The sequence below is a fragment of the Drosophila eugracilis genome, unplaced genomic scaffold (genome assembly GCF_018153835.1).
Source record: "Drosophila eugracilis isolate 14026-0451.02 unplaced genomic scaffold, ASM1815383v1 contig_616, whole genome shotgun sequence".
NCBI classification, from domain to species: domain Eukaryota; kingdom Metazoa; phylum Arthropoda; class Insecta; order Diptera; family Drosophilidae; genus Drosophila; species Drosophila eugracilis.
In genome coordinates, this window is record NW_024573499.1 from 1201563 (window position 1) to 1219744 (window position 18182).

An 18182-nucleotide genomic window follows, 5' to 3' on the forward strand; every position below is an offset into this window, starting at 1 on the left:
ATTGTTACGCTTTATTTGTTTTATTTTTTGCTCAACTGCCGCTTGTTTAGTTGCGCTGGGTAATTAATTTGTGCATTTGCGAAAATCGTGGGGAAAAGGGGCGCGGCAAAACATCAGGCGATCGAGCAGCGCTGCTGACTTCGCACTTGGAAGTTCCGTACTCGAAAATCCATCAGAACACTTGAAGATTTCAGGTTCCACGTTCCACATTCTCACTCGAGTTGCACAGTTCAAGAGTTGAGAGGAAAGATCGCGGGTGCAGTTTCTATCTGTATCGCTTATCAGTCGCTGCAGTCATTCCTTCTCGAACATTTCACCAACTGATCGGCACTTTACGCCGCCTGAAGTGTTACAGGCAGACAGCAGCGGTCGCAATAATAGCACATTCCTCCAGTAGCTTATGGTAGAAGGTGCTTGTCATATATGAGAATGGTGCTCCTGCTTAGATTCCACATAAAATTACATACCTCGAACTATTGCAATCAATTGTTTAAAAGTAATAATTAAATATTTGTTTTCAACATTTTCATTCAAGTACATTGCTTCTTCTTTACTAGAGATGTTTCATAAGATATCATTGATTACTTCATGACACCCTAATCACTGTTTTCAAGTCCCTAGGTGTATTTCTGAGCACTTTAGATTAACTAATATATTAGTCTGCCGAAAATAGCCTCGTTCCAACGGGTTTCTAATGACCTTTCTCAAAATGAATGGCCGCATTTGTTGGTGCTATCATTTCAACCGTAGCTGTACGTATTTTCGGGGGTTTTAATTAATAACGTGATGTAAGCCTCCCTCTGGAAAAGGGGACCAATCCACCGGTTACGATCGTCGGTTCTAACTGGTTGCAACTGGCCCCAACAATTGGAGAGCCCCACAATGAAGATGAAGCAATTATTTAAGTGTAGTAGTAATGTGTGGTCTGTAGTAGTTGTAAATATATCTATATCGGCAGGGAAGGTTGTATCTTTTGTTGTCCACTCAGTGCCTTCCGGTTTTACGGTGGCCAGATGGGTGGGTGGGTGTGTTTTCCATGGCCATGTATTCTGCGTACATTTCTCAATCGTTCTAATCAATCGATGAACTAAATTGCGCAACCCAAAAGTCGTGTGACATTGAGCCCCTTTTACGCCCCCAAAAGTGGGCTGGTCACCTTTGAAGGAATTGTAGATCTTCGATTGGCCAAAAGTGGACAAACGACAGAAGACACTACACTTCAATGTCGAGCTGCCCCCATAACTACTTCTCGAACGACGTACTTCTACTATTTCACCAGAGGGACGAGCCCCCAAAAAATCGGTTTGCCTGTGTTGCTGTTGTTGCCTCCTCAACCACTGGAAATTATAAATAATACGTAGCTGTTTGTTTTGGCGCTGGGGCTGGTGATATTCCGCCTCATCATGTCCAGCACTCGAGGACGGGGCACAAATATAGCTATCGCGGTATCGTGCGATGGCGCCTTTATCGCCAGATCAGTCCCAACACGCATTCCACGGGGGTTTCACGGGGGCCCCACGGGGGCTTCACGCGGCCAGCGCTTGACTCTCAGCCACTCCGTGCATGCACAGTTTTACGGCCGTTTAACGTAGGCAGTCCGGCCGGAGACGCCGTGCCGCAGATCAGGCTGAGTCGGCCGATCGCGCGTATGCCGTAGTCGTATCTTATCGGGGGAGAGCTAAAAAAGGTTCCTGACTGGTACTGAGACATCATACAGCCAGTCCCGGTTGCCGGGTTCTCTCCAGATTTCTGGGGTTCTAGGTTCTGGGTTTCAGCTCCATCGGATTACTTATTACTGATTACACCGTATAGAGCACGTCGCTTATCAATCTGGGTCTGGTCCCGCTGTTGTTCTTGTCACTTTGCCTTGTTGTGGGACACACCCACCTAGTTCCAATGCTATCTATCACGGCTGAAAATGGCATTATGAACGATGCCCAGCCGTAGTTTTTGATTTCGCTCGGATAATTGATAAGGCGTAGGTGGTGATTCTAAAAAATCGGTCTGGCATTGGGGAAACGTGACTTATCGCCGGGCGAAAATTTTCCAATGGCAGTTGTGAAATCTAGGAAACCGCCCAGAAGTGGCTAGCTTGGAGTAGGAATGGTCGGAGATCACGTTTGACCTGTAATAAAGGTGCACAGAAAATAGTTGTTTTTCTGTTAAGGTTTCATGATTAATTTGACAATAATTTCGGATTACAAAGTTAAACTACTTACAAAAGTAATTTAATCTATAAAAAAGTTGTAGAAATTATATTTTTAAAACAAGTCTAGAACTTAAATAGAAAACCAATTTGCTGATAAATTCTATAATTTATAAAGACTCACTAAAATCAAAGTACAGGCAACAGGTGAACACTCTTATCGAAAGCAGGCAGTGATAAGTGATATTAAGCTTTGTATAAAACGATATTGTTTTACTTTCCGCGTACTCGGGCGAGTGGAAGGTGAATTGCTAGTTTACTGAGGAAATTCCGGCTCAATTCGGCTCATTAGGGGACCCGTTCAGTTAATTAAGTTCGGTTAATTGGTATTTACTAACCCAGAGTGGCGAGCAGTTTTGGCAAGACAGCTGCCTCGAGAGAGAGAGGCAGAGACTCTCTCTTTGAGAAAGATACAATGTATGCAATTGTTGAGATACTTTCGAACGAATCCCGCGAATCGCTTTTCTCGCCGTGGTGTAACAAACGAGTGCAACGCGAATAAGTTACCGCAACTAAGCATTTCAATTAAACCAATCCGACACGCGCTTTGTGCATCTTGATCTTGCAGTAATCTTGAGAATAAACATGAGATATACTCACTCGCTCAACAAACGGCGGCAAGTGAGCAAAAGGAACACCACCACCGACCAGCTGAAATCGAGGAGGAGCCACCAAAAGCAACAGCTCCAGAAATAATCCCGTTGGAGACCAAGGAAACAGGAACCAAGCCAATTCCCATAGAGATTGAGGATAAGGTTGAGGCTATCGACATCAAGGAAAAAGAGAAAATCAACGAGGAAATACCTTTGGAACTACCAGAGACCAAGATAATCCCACCAGTAACTGCAACTGCTACGGCTGATCAGATAAAGCAGCTCCCCGAGAGCACTCCCTTCAAGCAGATCCTCCAGGCGGAGTTGCTGATCAAGCGGGAGAACCACTCGCCAGGTCCGCGCACTATCACCGCCCAGCTGTTTAGCTGCAATAGCAGCGGCCTGCGACCCGAGGAGAAGCGTCCCAAGTCGGTGACCGCTTCGGTCTTCCGCCCGAGTCCCGCTCCACCGTTGACCCCACCGCCGGCGGTCCTCTGCAAAAAGACTTCGCTTAGCGTGGAGCCCACTCTGCCGCCCACAACCACCGCCACGGCAGCCATAATCTCGTCGAGCAATCAGCAGCTGCAGATTCCACAGCCAAGTCAACTGACTCTGCAGCAACCGGCTCAAGATATGAATAAAGGATTCTGCTCGCTGTTTGCCGATGATGGACGAGGTCTGACAAGTAAGTAGAAGAATCTATATCTTTCTTTTTGAGTTACGGAATAGAAATCTCTATCATTGGAAAATTGGAAAAGTCTCTATAATAATCAAGGGCCTCTTTTCTAATCAAGCTTAGCATTTCTATTGATAGAGATTTCTGTTACACCCCCTCAGCTATATAACTTAATTCGGTTGTTAGGGAAGGTATAGTTTAAACAGCTGATAAGAGTGGAAAATAATAGAAAAACAGGAAAGATTCGCCAAGCACTTTGGAGTAGCTTTGTGTGTGTGTGAAGTGCATCAGGTGCAGTGCTCTGTGCTCAAGGCTAAAGTCGACGCTTTTCAGCGACAAAACAGCGCCAACTTATACATATGCATTCCGGTTTTGTTGTTGTTTATAAATTCTATGCAAAAATAGGCAACAACAAGAGGGCCGGGGAGCCTAGTGACGCGCGCTATTTGATGTGATTTGACGCATTGTGCGATTTGATTGGTCAGTCAGTCAGTCAGTCAGTCAGTCCGTCAGTTAGTCAGTTAGTCAGTCAGTCAGTCAGTCAGCCAGGTTGGTCAGTCATTCTGGCGATCGTCGATTGGGCTGCTTTCGGCTCGCTTATCTATGGCCGCAATTTGCGCAAATAAAACTATTTATTTGTAAAGACACAAATGCCCCGCCAACCAGCTCGCCGCTCGGAAAGTGCATTAGTAAACAATGTTCAGTTTAGTTCGCTCGCCTGATAAGTGCACAGTATATGTAGGTATATAAAAGTGCTGGACTTATATAGAGGGCTGTATATATATGGTTGGGGTGTGCGAAGGGGGGCGGATTCCCATCCGTACCTAACCGCAAGCCGGTTGCCGATGCAATTGCCCGGCTCTTATGTCACAGTTTGCCGGCATTACGCATACGCAGTGTTGTGTGCATGGAACCCCGGGGGATCGTTTATTGCAAGATTAGAGTTTGACGGTGCAGGGTTTGTTTTTTAAGGTGAAGAATGCAGTTATGAAAGTGGGTTACGTTCTAAGTAGTGAGTGTGTTACATCGACCCCATATATCTCTTCGATCTGCCAACAAGAGTGATATATAGTAGACTTTATTAAGATTCTGGACTTGCAGCGAGTAATTTATTAATCGTTTTAGTGCCTGTCTTTTATGGAAGTATATATGGGATCTTGTCTTTAAATAGATCTCTCGAAGTAATAGTTATTTTTGTTATGGAAATCATCATAAACATGTTCTGTATTTTCCACTAGAAATCATATGATTAAATTATTCGGAAAATCGTCACCGATTGTTTTCCTCTTTTCATTTCTCTACCGAAATATTTGTGTGTGTATTTTAAATGTTTTCTTCTTCGTTGCCCATCGAGTGAATTTTTCCGCTCTTTTTTTTCTGCCGCCTGGTGACAAAAACAGAAATATGAATATTAACTTGAGCCAATTAATATGCTAAGCGATGTGGCTGTCAACGGGGGGAGGAGGGGGGGTCCAAAAACAAAAAAAGAGTGAAAACCAGGGGAGTGGAGAGCCGCATTTTGGCGCGTGTGCCAAGGTCCGGTGATGGTGGTGGCGGTGGCGATGGATCAAGCGATGCTGTCTCGCATGTGTCGCATGTGCGTCCTCCTCCAGAACCATCCTCCCCTCCAAATTGCTGGGTATTTTCGACTCTTCCACTCAAGTGGACCTGCAGCCTCTAATCGCTTTCGTTTTTGCTTTCGTTCAGTGTCGGCCTCTTTGTGTTGACATTTTGCCGGGCCTGCAGACTGGGGCAGCTACTCGAATCTCGTATAGAGTAGATACTTTGCTTTACTTTACTTGGCTTTCTTCCCACCGCGTCTCTATATTTATTTTCGTTGCGTGGTGGAACGTAAATAAACAGGGAAACGTCTCGGCTTTATTTTGGTCTCAAATCGTTTTGCCTTAAGGAGATGTTGGTTGAGTAGCCTAGCCGCTGGCTTTATGTAATTTTTGTCACCGCATCTGTTTCTGTTTTGGTGTTTTTCCAAACACCTCAAATATTCCGCTCGCCAGCCTAATCAGTGTAACACTCGTCGATCGGCTAGATTGCCGGCTGTCAGATACTCCGATTTTCAAGGCGTTACAAGGCACTGATATAGATAGTAGTGGGATGGGGATCTCGAGGGGAAGAGCCCTTCTTCTTGATGGCCAAACAAAAGTAAACCGTTGACAAACAAAAACAAAGCGACCACTGTAATTACCCTATGCTCTTATCCGCTCACAATCTACAAAAGCAAATATTTGTAACGATAGCACCGGGAACACTCCGGGCCATAAATATCAATTGGGCACTCGGACCGATACATTTATGGCTGTTTAGTCAGTGGCTGACCAATTATGCTGGAGAATGGGTATAGGAATGGGTATAGGAATGGCAATGGAAATCGGGTTCGAAGGGGAATTTTGACAACGCACTTCTATCGTGATTAGCACGCGTGATAAGCACGCCCATCACGACGGCCAGCAGCTCAATTATGGACTCAAAATAACAGACGGACGATTGGATTCTCGCCTCATCACCCGGGTTCAAGTTCACAGCTGATATGATTAGTCCCAGTCCGATTTTCAGTCTGTGGCCGCTCTGTAAATTGTCAATATTTTTGGGCTCTTACATAAAGCCTTAGTTTATAGCTTTCGATGCTCAGCATCACGCCCTGTGTCCCCATTTCGACTCTCTTGCCATCTCTGCGGGCTCTTAAGTGCCCGTGTCCGTTGTTTACATATTCCGATTCTGATTTGGAACTACGTCACATCACGAGTCGCCGTCTTCAATTGCAGATGATGACATAAATTTATTTAAATTGAAGCCGTTTCTCCCGGGTTCCCAAACTGGGATCTCCAACAGCCAACAGCCAACAGCCCCGAAGATTCCTCGCAGTCACGCGTCGAGCATGAGTCTTCGGTATGAATCTAGTGTGTGTGCTAATGCGGCAACCTGTTCCCTTGAAAACTCTCGAATTAAACACATTCGCCTCAAGTGCACCGAATGTGGCTCAAGTGCAGAGATGCCTTTCACGAGTGCCTCACGACCGACCTCTCATTTTCTTGCACATAGAAAAAAAGTGGGTTCTCTTGATTGAAAACTCATTAAAATGTAAAAAGGAATCTCTCATAATTGATAATTAGATCTTAATGGTAAAGAGTTCTTCATGAATAGGGTGCAAACCTCTTCAGTCTAGTATTTCTGGCTGTGTGACAGGGCCAGCTACTGACCGGGTGACTTGATGACTGGGTGACTAGGTGACTGGATCACTGGGTGATGGTCAAGTTGCAGCCTTGCGTGTAGGCCCAGTTAGCCAGTTAGCCGCTAAATGCCACTCCCGGCCTTGCACTCTGGCGAAAAACAACACATTCGATAAGCTGTAATATATAGAAGCACTTTGCAAACATCTCATAAAATGCACTCCTCTATATCGGAGGAACATATACGAGATAGAAAGACCCCCAATGGGCTGGACTGAGTAGGGGGCTTTGTTTTCAGAATGTTCTCTATATGTGTGGTATTATCATGCGCCATAATTTCTGTTGTTTTTTCCGCAAAAAGCTTTGCCAGCGTTGAGTAGCACTCGAGTGCCATAATTACAAGTCACACTGCCGGGTTGGGGGTTCCATAAAGTAATGGAGGTGGATAGAGGAGGGGTTAGACCTTTTGGCGTGCATTGTTAATTAATTTGTTTGTGTCGAATGCAACGACCGCAAGAGCAAGCAGATGCCAGGGCTTCGGGGCTACAAGCTGTGCAAATCCCTTACACACCGCTAATCTGATCTTTATTGCTGCTTTCCTCAAAATGGCATTGGAAACTGCTCTGCACGGAGAGAAAACACCTGTGTGTATCTCAGAATGAGCATAGTAGTGTTACCTTTTCTTGTACTCATTACAAAAGCTAAGGCAGTGTGACCATGCAGTCATATTTAATGCCAAAAATTAGGTTATTATATGAGTTAATTGCAGATTTCTCTGCGTGTAATGTGCATTAGCTAAGCCCAAGCCGAACGTGGGCTGGCTGGCGAAGAGCAGCGAATCCATTCCAGGCAATATGCTTACTATATTCCGGCTTATATGGCTGCCCTGCCCGGTGGCAGTTGCCGCAGTTGGGATTTATCCGCATTATATATGGCTCTTTGATAGAAGCCAGCGGCTGAGCCAAAGGTAAACAATGCACTCGCACTCACATGCACGAACTTGGACTTGCATTTGAAATTCTATTTGGCCTGCGGTCGGTCTCCGTTGTTTTAGTTAGTTTTTCATTTCCATTTTGCAACTTAATAGTCGGCACACACAGGCGGTTGGGACCAGTTTTATTAGCATAGCATCTAGTATAGCAAACCCCATGACGGGAACGGGATTGGAATGGCTGAACGGGATGGGGATGGGGATGGGTTTGATAATTAAGGCTAGGCTTAGGAAATTCTAGGTGGGCTCAGATGACGCACAGGCCAATCTCGCGGGAAGATCGCCCCTGGTTCAAGACCCCAACTGATAAGCCACCTTGCACCTGATCTGGGGCGATGCACTCGATAGTTATTTAATTCCGTAAAAATAGCCTGCTCCGGTTCGATCTATACGATCTGCGGTTCCTGTTACAGGAATGTTTGTTTTTCTCATTGCTTGGCTTGCAATTATTCCGCGTACGTCAATGGGCGGGCCTAAAATGCTGATTAATGAGTCGCATGACCATAAAATCATGGCTCTGCTTCGGCAATTGGAGCGACTAATTCACGAGGGGAGCCGCACGTTGCCTTCAATTAGATTCAATTGAGAGCTGTCAATTAGAGGCGACTCAGGCGAGCGATAATTGAAATTTCGGCAGCACAAGCCAAGGGTTTTCTACGGAGCCAAGTTAATTAACAGTCACATAGAGACGAGAAAGGAAAACCGAACTGAGCTGTAGCTTTCCAACGCGAACTAGGTGAAACCGCCGCTAACTGCATGTCTTTCTTTTCGATTTCCGATTTCAGTGCTTAAGGAAGAACCCGATGATCTGTCCCACCACCTGGCCTCCACCAATTGCATCCAGTTAGACGAGATGACGCCTTTTGGCGATATGTTGGTGGGCCTCATGGGCTCCTGCCTGCTGCCCGAGGAGATCAATTCCCTGGACTCGACCACCTGCTCCACGACGGCCAGTGGCCAGCACTACCAGAGCCCCACCAGCAGCAGCAACTCTGCACCAAGCAATACCAGTAGCAATAGCAATAGCTATGCCAACAGTCCGCTCAGCCCGCTCACACCCACTCCCCCGGCCAGTGCCAGTAATCCCAGTCATCAGCAGCAGCAACAGCAACAGCAACACAACCAGCAGCAGCAACACCAACAGCATCAGCAGCAGCAGCAGCAACATCATCCCCAGCACCACGACAACAGCAATAGCAGCAGCAACATCGATCCACTGTTCAACTACCGCGAGGAGTCGAACGACACAAGTTGCTCCCAGCACCTGCATTCGCCCAGCATCACCTCCAAGGTGGGTTTCTGGATAACTCCTATCTTGATTAGCTTAACTAATAACCAACACTTTTTTTTACTTTATTACAGAGTCCCGAGGATAGCAGCCTCCCATCGCTGTGCAGTCCCAATTCGCTGACTCAGGAGGATGAGTTCTCCTTCGAGGACTTCGCCATGCGTGCTCCTTACATCCCGATCGATGATGATATGCCACTGCTGACGGAGACGGATCTCATGTGGTGTCCACCAGAGGATCTGCAGACCATGGTGCCCAAGGAGATCGACGCCATACAGCAGCAGTTGCAACAGCTGCAGCAGCAACATCATCAGCAGTACGCCAGCAATAATGGCTACCAGCAGCAGCAGCAGCAATCCGGTGTCCACCAGCAGCAGCATTTCTCCAACTCCTTGTGCTCATCACCTGCTTCGACGGTCTCGTCCTTGTCGCCATCGCCAGTGCAGCAGCAACATCAACAGCAGCAGCAGCAGGCGGCGGTTTTCACCAGCGATTCCAGCGAACTGGCAGCACTGCTGTGCGGATCCGGAAATGGAACCCTTTCGATTTTGGGAGGAAGTGGTGTGACCGTTGCGGAGGAGTGCAATGAGCGACTCCAGCAACATCAGCAGCAGCAGCAACAGCAGGGTGGCAACGAGTTCAGGAGTTTCCAGCAGCTGCAGCAGGAGTTGCAGTTGCAGGAGGAGCAGCAGCAGCGCCAGCAGCAACAGCAACAACAGCAGCAGCAGCAACAGCAGTTACTCAGCCTGAGCATCGAGTGCAAAAAAGAGAAATACGATGTGCAGATGGGAGCCAGCTTATGTCATCCCATGGAGGATGCATTTGAGAACGACTACAGCAAGGACTGTAAGTATCTTGGGAAAGAGGGAGGTTGACTTTATTAGATCAACTTGAATTAGTTAGATTACAGTTTGAGAGGCATTTTAATTAGATAGGTTGAAGAACAGTTCTTAATTTTGTTATTTTATTAAACATAAAAGTCAGTCTAAAAAGCACTTATTAAGACAAGAATGTCAGATCAATTGATGGGTAATCATGGAATGGAAATTTTACGACACTTTCGTTTTTTAATAGAAAGAGACTTTTGATAGATCCAATAGAGACAAATAGATTGATTTACGGCCTCTTGGGACTTTCCTCTCTCTCTATCTCTCTGGGCTTTGGAAATATTCCACAATTTCGCCTCCTGCATTTGGAAAGGCCTAATTTTATGGCAGTTTCCCGGCTAAAAATACCCGTGGAAACTTGCTTTATTTTTTATGATATGCTGCCAACGCACACGCACGCACTCCAACGCCTACATGTAAAAATAGAGGCAAGCATAGGGAAATATTTCAGAATTTTCATTGCGTGTCGCGGAAGATGTCACTCGGTTGAGGGTTGGGTTCTTTTTATGCCGCTTTTCTGTTTGGGAAAACTGCGGGAGAGCTAATTGATGTGGGTCTGCCGCTCCTCCACACTCCAGTGGCTTGTAAGCGATTTGCGTAATTTTCACACATTGCTCTCTTACCTTTGACACATGTCACGGCACGAGGTCTGTGATTGATGCCCAGAAAGGGGCGGAATAGGTGACATCGGGCCCAGCCCTGTCACTGGTATTGACTGCAAGTGCTGGGTATTATGACAGGCAGTGAAAAGCGGATAGGGGCACCGGAGGATAGTGGGATATTGACAGATGCCTCTAGGCCTTTATGAATTTTCCACTAGCTAATCGCGCTGATTTATGTCGCACACACCAGGCGAGGGAAAACGAAACAAACCGTAGATATTAGCTACTTTCGGTGTAGGTAGATACAAAGATACATAGATACAAAGATACATAGATACAAAGACAAAGGCTGACACATACATATTGTAGAGAATGTGGCCACTTATTTATGTGCAAAATGTTTGAGGCAGCCAAATATTATTGTTTTAAATTAGCACCAATGTCATGGGCAAAGGAATTAATTTTTGGCTGGCATTCGATTCGATAAATTTGAGGATTAGACAGCACATTTTCCCAGAATGTTTCTTCGTTTTTGGCTAACTTTGATTTGAATTGCTTTTATTTTAGCCACGAATCTGGACTGCTGGGACCTTCTACAGATGCAGGTGGCGGAGGCGGCTCCCGTGAGTCCCTCTGCCTCGTCCCCTGCCCTCAGCAAGGTGACCACCATCCAGTTGCTGCAGCACCAGCAGCAACTCCAGCAGCAGCAGCATCAGCAGAACATCATCCTGAATGCCGTGCCATTGATCACCATTCAGAATAACAAGGGATTGATGCAACAGCAGCAGCAGCAGCAGCAGGAGCAGCTCCAGCAGTCTTCGTTGAAACTGTTGAATGGAGCCAACATAGCGCCAGTGACCACCAAGGCCACCATTCGCCTGGTGGAGAACAAGCCACCCACCACGACGCAACCTCGGTTGGCCAAGGTGAACCTTGTCCCCCAGCAACAGCAGCAGCATGGAAACAAGCGCCACTTAAACAGCGCGACAGGAGCAGGCAATCCCGTGGAATCGAAGCGCCTGAAGAGCGGAACCATCTGCCTGGATGTGCAGTCACCGCAGCTCCTGCAGCAGCTGATTGGCAAGGATCCTGTACAACAGCAGGCACAGGCAGCCAAGCGGGCAGGAAGCGAGCGCTGGCAGCAGTCGACGGAGAACAAGCAGCAGAAACAGCAGCAGCAGCAGTCGAACTCGGTGCTGAAGAACCTGCTGGTCAGCGGACGCGATGTAAGTGCTGGCTACTGCATTGTGCCCATGCGGCCCAAGAAGCAGCTGGCCAAGGTCTAGAGTCTAGAGTACATTGACTCCAGTGAAGAGACCTTCACCCGCCTCTCAATTAGCTAATGGAAGCACCCACAGCCGGCTATGATTAGAAACCCCAAGGATTGTTAGGCTAAGCAAATGGACAAGCCCATTTCTACAATTTGTCTTTGTAAATGGATCGATTTTATATTGCTAGAGAACTAGAAAGTACGACTACCACTGCATCATCTAAACTGTAAACTGTAAACTGTAACCAACAAAGCAACCTCCTCCCGCTGCGAGAGGAAGGCGGGCCTAGTTTTAGTCCGTTTTTGTAGTCCCTACACCTAAGTCCCTTAGTCCTTAGTCCTTAGTCCCTAGATATAATTATATAGCGGTTAGATCTAGTCTAGATGTGTAAGAGAGCTGCAGTAGCGGCTGCAGCGTGGACTTTAAAATTATAAATTTGTAGACTATTTAAAATAGTGCTAACCGAACCGAACCGATCTGGTCCGAACCGATCCGATGCGAACCAGATGATTGATTGATTGATTGATTGATCGATCGATTGATCGTTAATCCTAAGTTGTAGCTTGGCGCGATTTGTTGATTTCTTTTTAAGTTACAGACCTAAGAACCTAAGCAAGTTGTTAAAAATCTTCTGTTCTGTTGAGCAAATTCTGTTGTACATACGAGGAGGAGCGGTAGGATAATACTATTCGAGTAGTTATAGCGAGTGATCACCGTGCCGTAGAAGAGAAAAAGAATAAGATGGAGGAGAAGAGAAGAAGAATCATCACAGCGGATCGCAGACCGCACACTTCGGACGTAGTTGTTTAGAGATGAGGAGGAGAGGACGAGACGAGAGGAATGGGAATCAGAGAACGATTGCAATAAAATTGTAAACTATATAAATTCAAAATACGGCAACTTTAAGTTTTTTACTGTGATAGCATTTGCTTTTGTTGTTTGAGTTACCGTTACCGATACCGTTACCGATACCGTTGCCGTTACCGTTACCGTTAGCGGCATCCATCAGGTTTATTTTCTAGACCTTAACCCTATGATTTCTGTTAACTTATTCGAGCAATTTGTTAGATGTGTAAGCTTTGACTGAGCAGTGGACATGAAGGGTTCAGAGATGATTCAGAGACAGAGACAGGACGCGTTTGTTTTCGAGTTCGTTTTGGGCCTTTTTGTTGTTGTGTTTTCTCGGTAATAAGAAGAAGAAGGATGATGAAGAAGAAGCACAAGCGGAAACCATGTAAATTGTCAAAATTTGTGAACGAAAAGTAGCAAAATTGAAAACTCAAATTCGAGCGCTGAAGGTACAAAGAAAAAGAAAACTAAAAAAAGAAAATGAAATCCCTATAGGAAAGTCAAGAGAAAGTAAAGAAGAAGAAGAAGGAGAAGGAGCAACTTTAAGCTAGAAAAATATGCACACTAATCCTAGTGAAAAGTCAAAACTAAACAATAAACACAACACACACACACATATATACAAATAGAGCAACTATTAGCAATTAAATAACAATCCTCGTGTTGTCAGCAACACACACACACACCTAGAGTTAGTTGCCTAGATTTAGAGCGTATTTAGAACAAACCTCGGGTCGCCACTGAAGCTTTAACCTGGCAGGAGCTTTCGTTTCTTATTAGTTGTCGTTTTAACTTAGTTTGTAGTTCCTTTGTTTTGTTTTTATTAGCGTTAAATACACCTAAACGAAGGAGAAGTCATTTTCCAAGACGAAAGAAAAACCAAAAAACATTATCAAACGCTGTCTTTGTTTTGATTTTCATTACTCTATATGTTTATATTATTTTGGGGCCCTTGAATATTTCAAAACCCATATTGATTTTCCATCGCGAACTGACCTACATAGCCCCATAAGGGCGCTGTACTTGTACATATGTATATCCCAACCGATTCCTCATTGTGTGTCGCCTGGCGGCTTAATTAACTTTCTGAGACTTCAGCCATGGCGTGTCTGACGCACATCGAAGGCAATACCAAACCGAAATCATAAATATCCAGCTGGCAAACATCTAAAGCTATGGCAGGCACACAAATTTACACGCAACTAACCCCGCCTCGGTTGGGAATTTAAAATGCCAGGACTCCCACTATTGACACTGCTTTAGTCAGGCCATTGAATTGGGATTTGAGCCTTTGCCAAAGGACTCGCCCTCCTCCTTCCCTGTCCTTTGGCGACATACCGACCTACCGATAAGACCCGGAGGCAGCGCGTCCCGCATTCTAGCTTGAGCTGAGTTCGGGCTTCCCATTCGTATTGATTTTGCACCTCCAACTTGGCAGGCCTCCTCCTCCTAGAACACCCACCCATTCGGGGCTATCCTTTGCCTGGCTGTGTTTTATTTTCCCTTCCGCTGCGCACAGCTGACGCTCTTTTCTGCGGCACAACTTTCACTCTCACTCAGACTTTCACTTTCTCTTTCTCTTTTTGGTCTCCCGGACTCTCTCTTTTGTTCCACGGCACGTGTCTCTTATGTACTGAAAAAGGCCCGGGTCTGGGTTTACTACTCGGCTGGTTTTATGGCCTACACGAGCTTCCCACTCTGGGCGGACTTTCTGCGTCACGGCTGGCACTTTTCCGTAGTCCCTGCATTAATGAATCGCCCGACCACTGCTACTCTGCCTCCGTAATTGGCTGCAGCTTCTGCGGAACCAGAGCGGACCCAATTTGCATTATTCTCGGGCTCAGGCGACACATGTGTGTACGTGGTTAAATATTTGCTCCCTACTTAGGGGCATCCTCCGCCTCGTTTACTTTATTTGCCTTATTTACTTTGTTACTTCTGTTGGTCCTTATGTTTTTGGACAGGCTAAAGAGCTTCGCTGGCGGAATAGAACAATTCGTAGGAGAAATTGCCAGTTAAAACAGATCGGAACCGCATCTACCTCGTGTGGCAAAATCGAGAAACTGAAACTGAAACCGAAACTACCTCCGGATCAGCCATCAAAAATAGTAACCTCAACGAAAATCGAAGGCCAAAAGAGCAGAATAGGCGCCCTTCTAGGAAATTTTACTGTTAGCAAAATGACAAGCAATCCTCGAGATATTAACTAGACAAATACCAGACAACTTAGCATATATATATTCCTCTCGATAATCATTTAGTCAGAGCTCCACAGTGGGGTCATGAGAACATTTGAGTAATTAATAAATTATATAGCCCGAAAAGACTGCGAGCCGAAAACTCTGAAAAACTAAATATATACACATAGCGCGGAAGTTATATAGATAGATCTAAGCTAAGGGATGTACATACTCGTAGGGATCGTAAGGATAGATCGGAGCAAACACCAGAGAAGCTAGTAAGCTAGCTGGGAGAACCCCTCAAAATTAATCGATGTGGCTTTAACTAAACTTAAACTATAGGTCTCCAAGCATGGGGAGCAGCCTAGCCTAGCCAGTAATCCTAATGCCTAATATTTAGCTATGATATCGAGATAGTATTAACTAAGCCCCGCGCAAGTCAAATTCAAATCGACTAACGATAACAATAACAATAACGATAACGACTTTGTAGTAGACGATCACGGATCCCAATCATCACCTTTAGTTGAAATTTTTCGCGTTACGTATGACAGAGAGATAAAGAGAAAGGAAATCGAAGAGATCGAGAAATCGAGGGAAGTTGGGTAGCTTTATTGCGACGGAGTGCAAATCGGAAAATCGGGAAATCGGGAACGAGAATCGAACAGAAAGTACATACAATACCACAAATATACCACATATACCTCAGTACATGCATAAGTACGATCGTGTAGGCCGATCGGCGGACTATATGGCCCCGATTGGCGCTTACTTACATACATACCTCGTGTATACATATAACATTAACTAAAATATACATATACATATACCTATCCTAAACATATGCCTACTCCGACTTTTGATAGTTCAATACACCTTAGTGAATGTTGTGCGACCCTTTGATAACGAGCGTTTTTTACTACCTCCAATTCTTGTTGTGTGTGTCTCGCATTTATAGCAATGAATTAACTAGAGTCCCCCCAACTAAAACCCTAAACTAAAAACCTTAAAACCTAAAACTAAACTAAATTAAAGCTAGCCCAAGTCTAGAGCAAGTAAATTAAAGGAAACTAAACTAAATGTTGTGTCATTTTTATAGCCTACTTATGTGCGTCGAAAAGTAAATTTAGTGAAATTTTGTGAGTCACCTCAACACACACACACAGCCTCCCCTTCCCCTTGAAATACAGATTTATTGAGCAACTTTATTAGCTGTAACTTCGGCAGCCAGCAAATGAAGACAGACATGCGAGCAGCATACTATACTATACACCCTTGACATATCCGTTTGCTGTAGCTCCTGTTTCGGCCAACTCATCATAACTCAGAGAAGAAGTCAAGGTGACAAGCACTTTGTGTGCGTTGCAATTGATTTGGCGGCTGGCTGATTTTGATTAATGCTCCCCTAGAGGATTCCTTATTCCAACAGTCAATTTGAAGTCACCCCCCCCCACCCTAGTTACGCCTTGATTAATTGTTCTGGCATTATGCAAAGTTATATTATGATTGCCGAGATCAACAGGTCGCAGTTGTGTCTACAAGTGTAACCTTTACATAAACCCTGCCCCAGGACTCATTTGTCAGCAGAGTGGCGAACAAATGAAGAGTCATTTTCATGGGGCATTTGCCTTTATTTGCCATGCCAACAAATCGCTTCAACCTTCTCCGGTTAATTTGCAACAATCATTTGTGCTTTTGTCCACAGACTAAGCTGCTTAGATGGGAACCAGAAACAGAAAACCCTGTCCTATATTCCACTACCCACAACCCACACGAACACCATATAGACAACACCGAGAATACCTCCAGTTCCACAAGATGTTAGCGTAATTTGAAAGCGTAGAGCTAAACTAGCCTTGAATTAGACTCGAATCGAAGCGAACCGAAGCGAATCGAATCGATCCGCAATGTAAGGCAAAACTAGTGTGTAAACGCCGCAAAGTATGCAATATTATACATATATATACACCCATATACATAAATATATATACATATATATATATATATACAAGAAAGATGTCAAGCAACTTATACATATACAAGCGAATGTAGTACGATACGATATGGCATATGATATGATATCTGGATTATAAAGTATTTTAATAAACTTTTAATAAATATTTTAGTAAATCCAATAAAAACAATAAAGCCGAACCCCCAGCGAATCAACTGATACAGTAGATAAGAGGAAGCCGTCTCGCAGGAACGCAGGGAAATTGTGTTTTTATTTGGAAAGTAAGCTAAAGAAAGAAGGAACGGAATGGGCGCCGTCGAGGTTTACAAGTTTTTCCTTCGATTTATGTGCATACATTGGCCCTCGAGCATATTTGTATTGACAGGCTGGCCTGGGAATTGATTAATCTCTATTGAGCATTCGCCGTTCACCATTCACCATTCAGCATTCACCATTCATTGTATTTGCCAGTCGCTCCACTGACTGGCAATTTATTAAAATCTTTTGATTGGTATAAATGATGCTGCCAGCTAATCAAGTTGCCCGAACTTGGGCCTGTCCCTGGAATTGAATTCCTTATTGTCTTGTCTCTCACTTCAGCTCAAGCACTTGAATATGCCAGGCACATCGGAACACACGGATAACTTTCTCTGTTATCTCGGGATTTTCGTTCTCGTTTCACTTTCTGGCCAAATTTAAATCTTTCGCTTCGTTTGCCTGTGAATAAATGACAAATTTTCGTCACACACGAGCGCTGTCTCGAAATTAAATTCCGCTCAACCTTCTAGGTCCTGCGTCAAGCAGGACTCATCCTTCGTTTCCAAAAATATGCCTGGCGACAATTGCATTACGTATACGCCACATTGTCTCCGTAAACGAGATGGCTTGCATGAGTTATTCAAGTTTATTGCTTATTGATTTCGGGCCCCAGTTTTCAATTTCAATTTCACCTCGTTATGGAAAGAGGGCAATCCTTTCGAGCCTTCGAGTTTTCCCAGGAGCCCCTCCATGCGTAGAGTTACGCAATAAGAGCCGAGTTCGAGAAAATGTTACTTAAGTACATTTGCTGCCTACTTTTCCTTTTTATTATGCGGTGACAGCAGATTTTTCTGCAGAAACTTGGCAGCAGCAGCGCTGGGCCAAAGTAAGAGCAAAGTTTCGCTTTAATTGCTTTTGTTTTCCTATTGGACTTTCGTGGGCCGTGTCGTGGGTGGGCGTGGCACGTACGCAGCGAGGCGTCGATGAAATGCGATGCCATAAAAAGGAAAAATCCAATTAGGCGGCTTTAAACGCCGAGTCCTGCAAAGCCAACTCAGCAGAACACAGGGGAAATCCGCCATAAAGTCGGCGCAAGACTGCTGTCTAAGACATCAAAGTGAAGGAGCCGAGCGAGCGGAGGAGGACTGCCAATTATTGTAATGCCTTGGCATTTCCGGAAACCTTTACCGCGGACAGTGGCGTCTTTATCTAATAGTTTTTGCCTTTTGCGTGGCAGCAATC

General features: G+C 45.0%; 1 protein-coding gene across 1 annotated transcript in view; it reads left to right on the forward strand.

Annotated features, from left to right (window-relative positions):
* The window catches only part of LOC108111333 (protein similar), a 59714-nt gene that overhangs the window by 38286 nt on the left and 3246 nt on the right, over nt 1-18182 (forward strand). The window contains 4 exon segments of the mRNA XM_017220754.2: nt 2775-3484; nt 8437-8942; nt 9014-9785; nt 10996-11654. Of these exon segments, the coding sequence (XP_017076243.2) occupies nt 2775-3484; nt 8437-8942; nt 9014-9785; nt 10996-11654 (2647 nt within the window).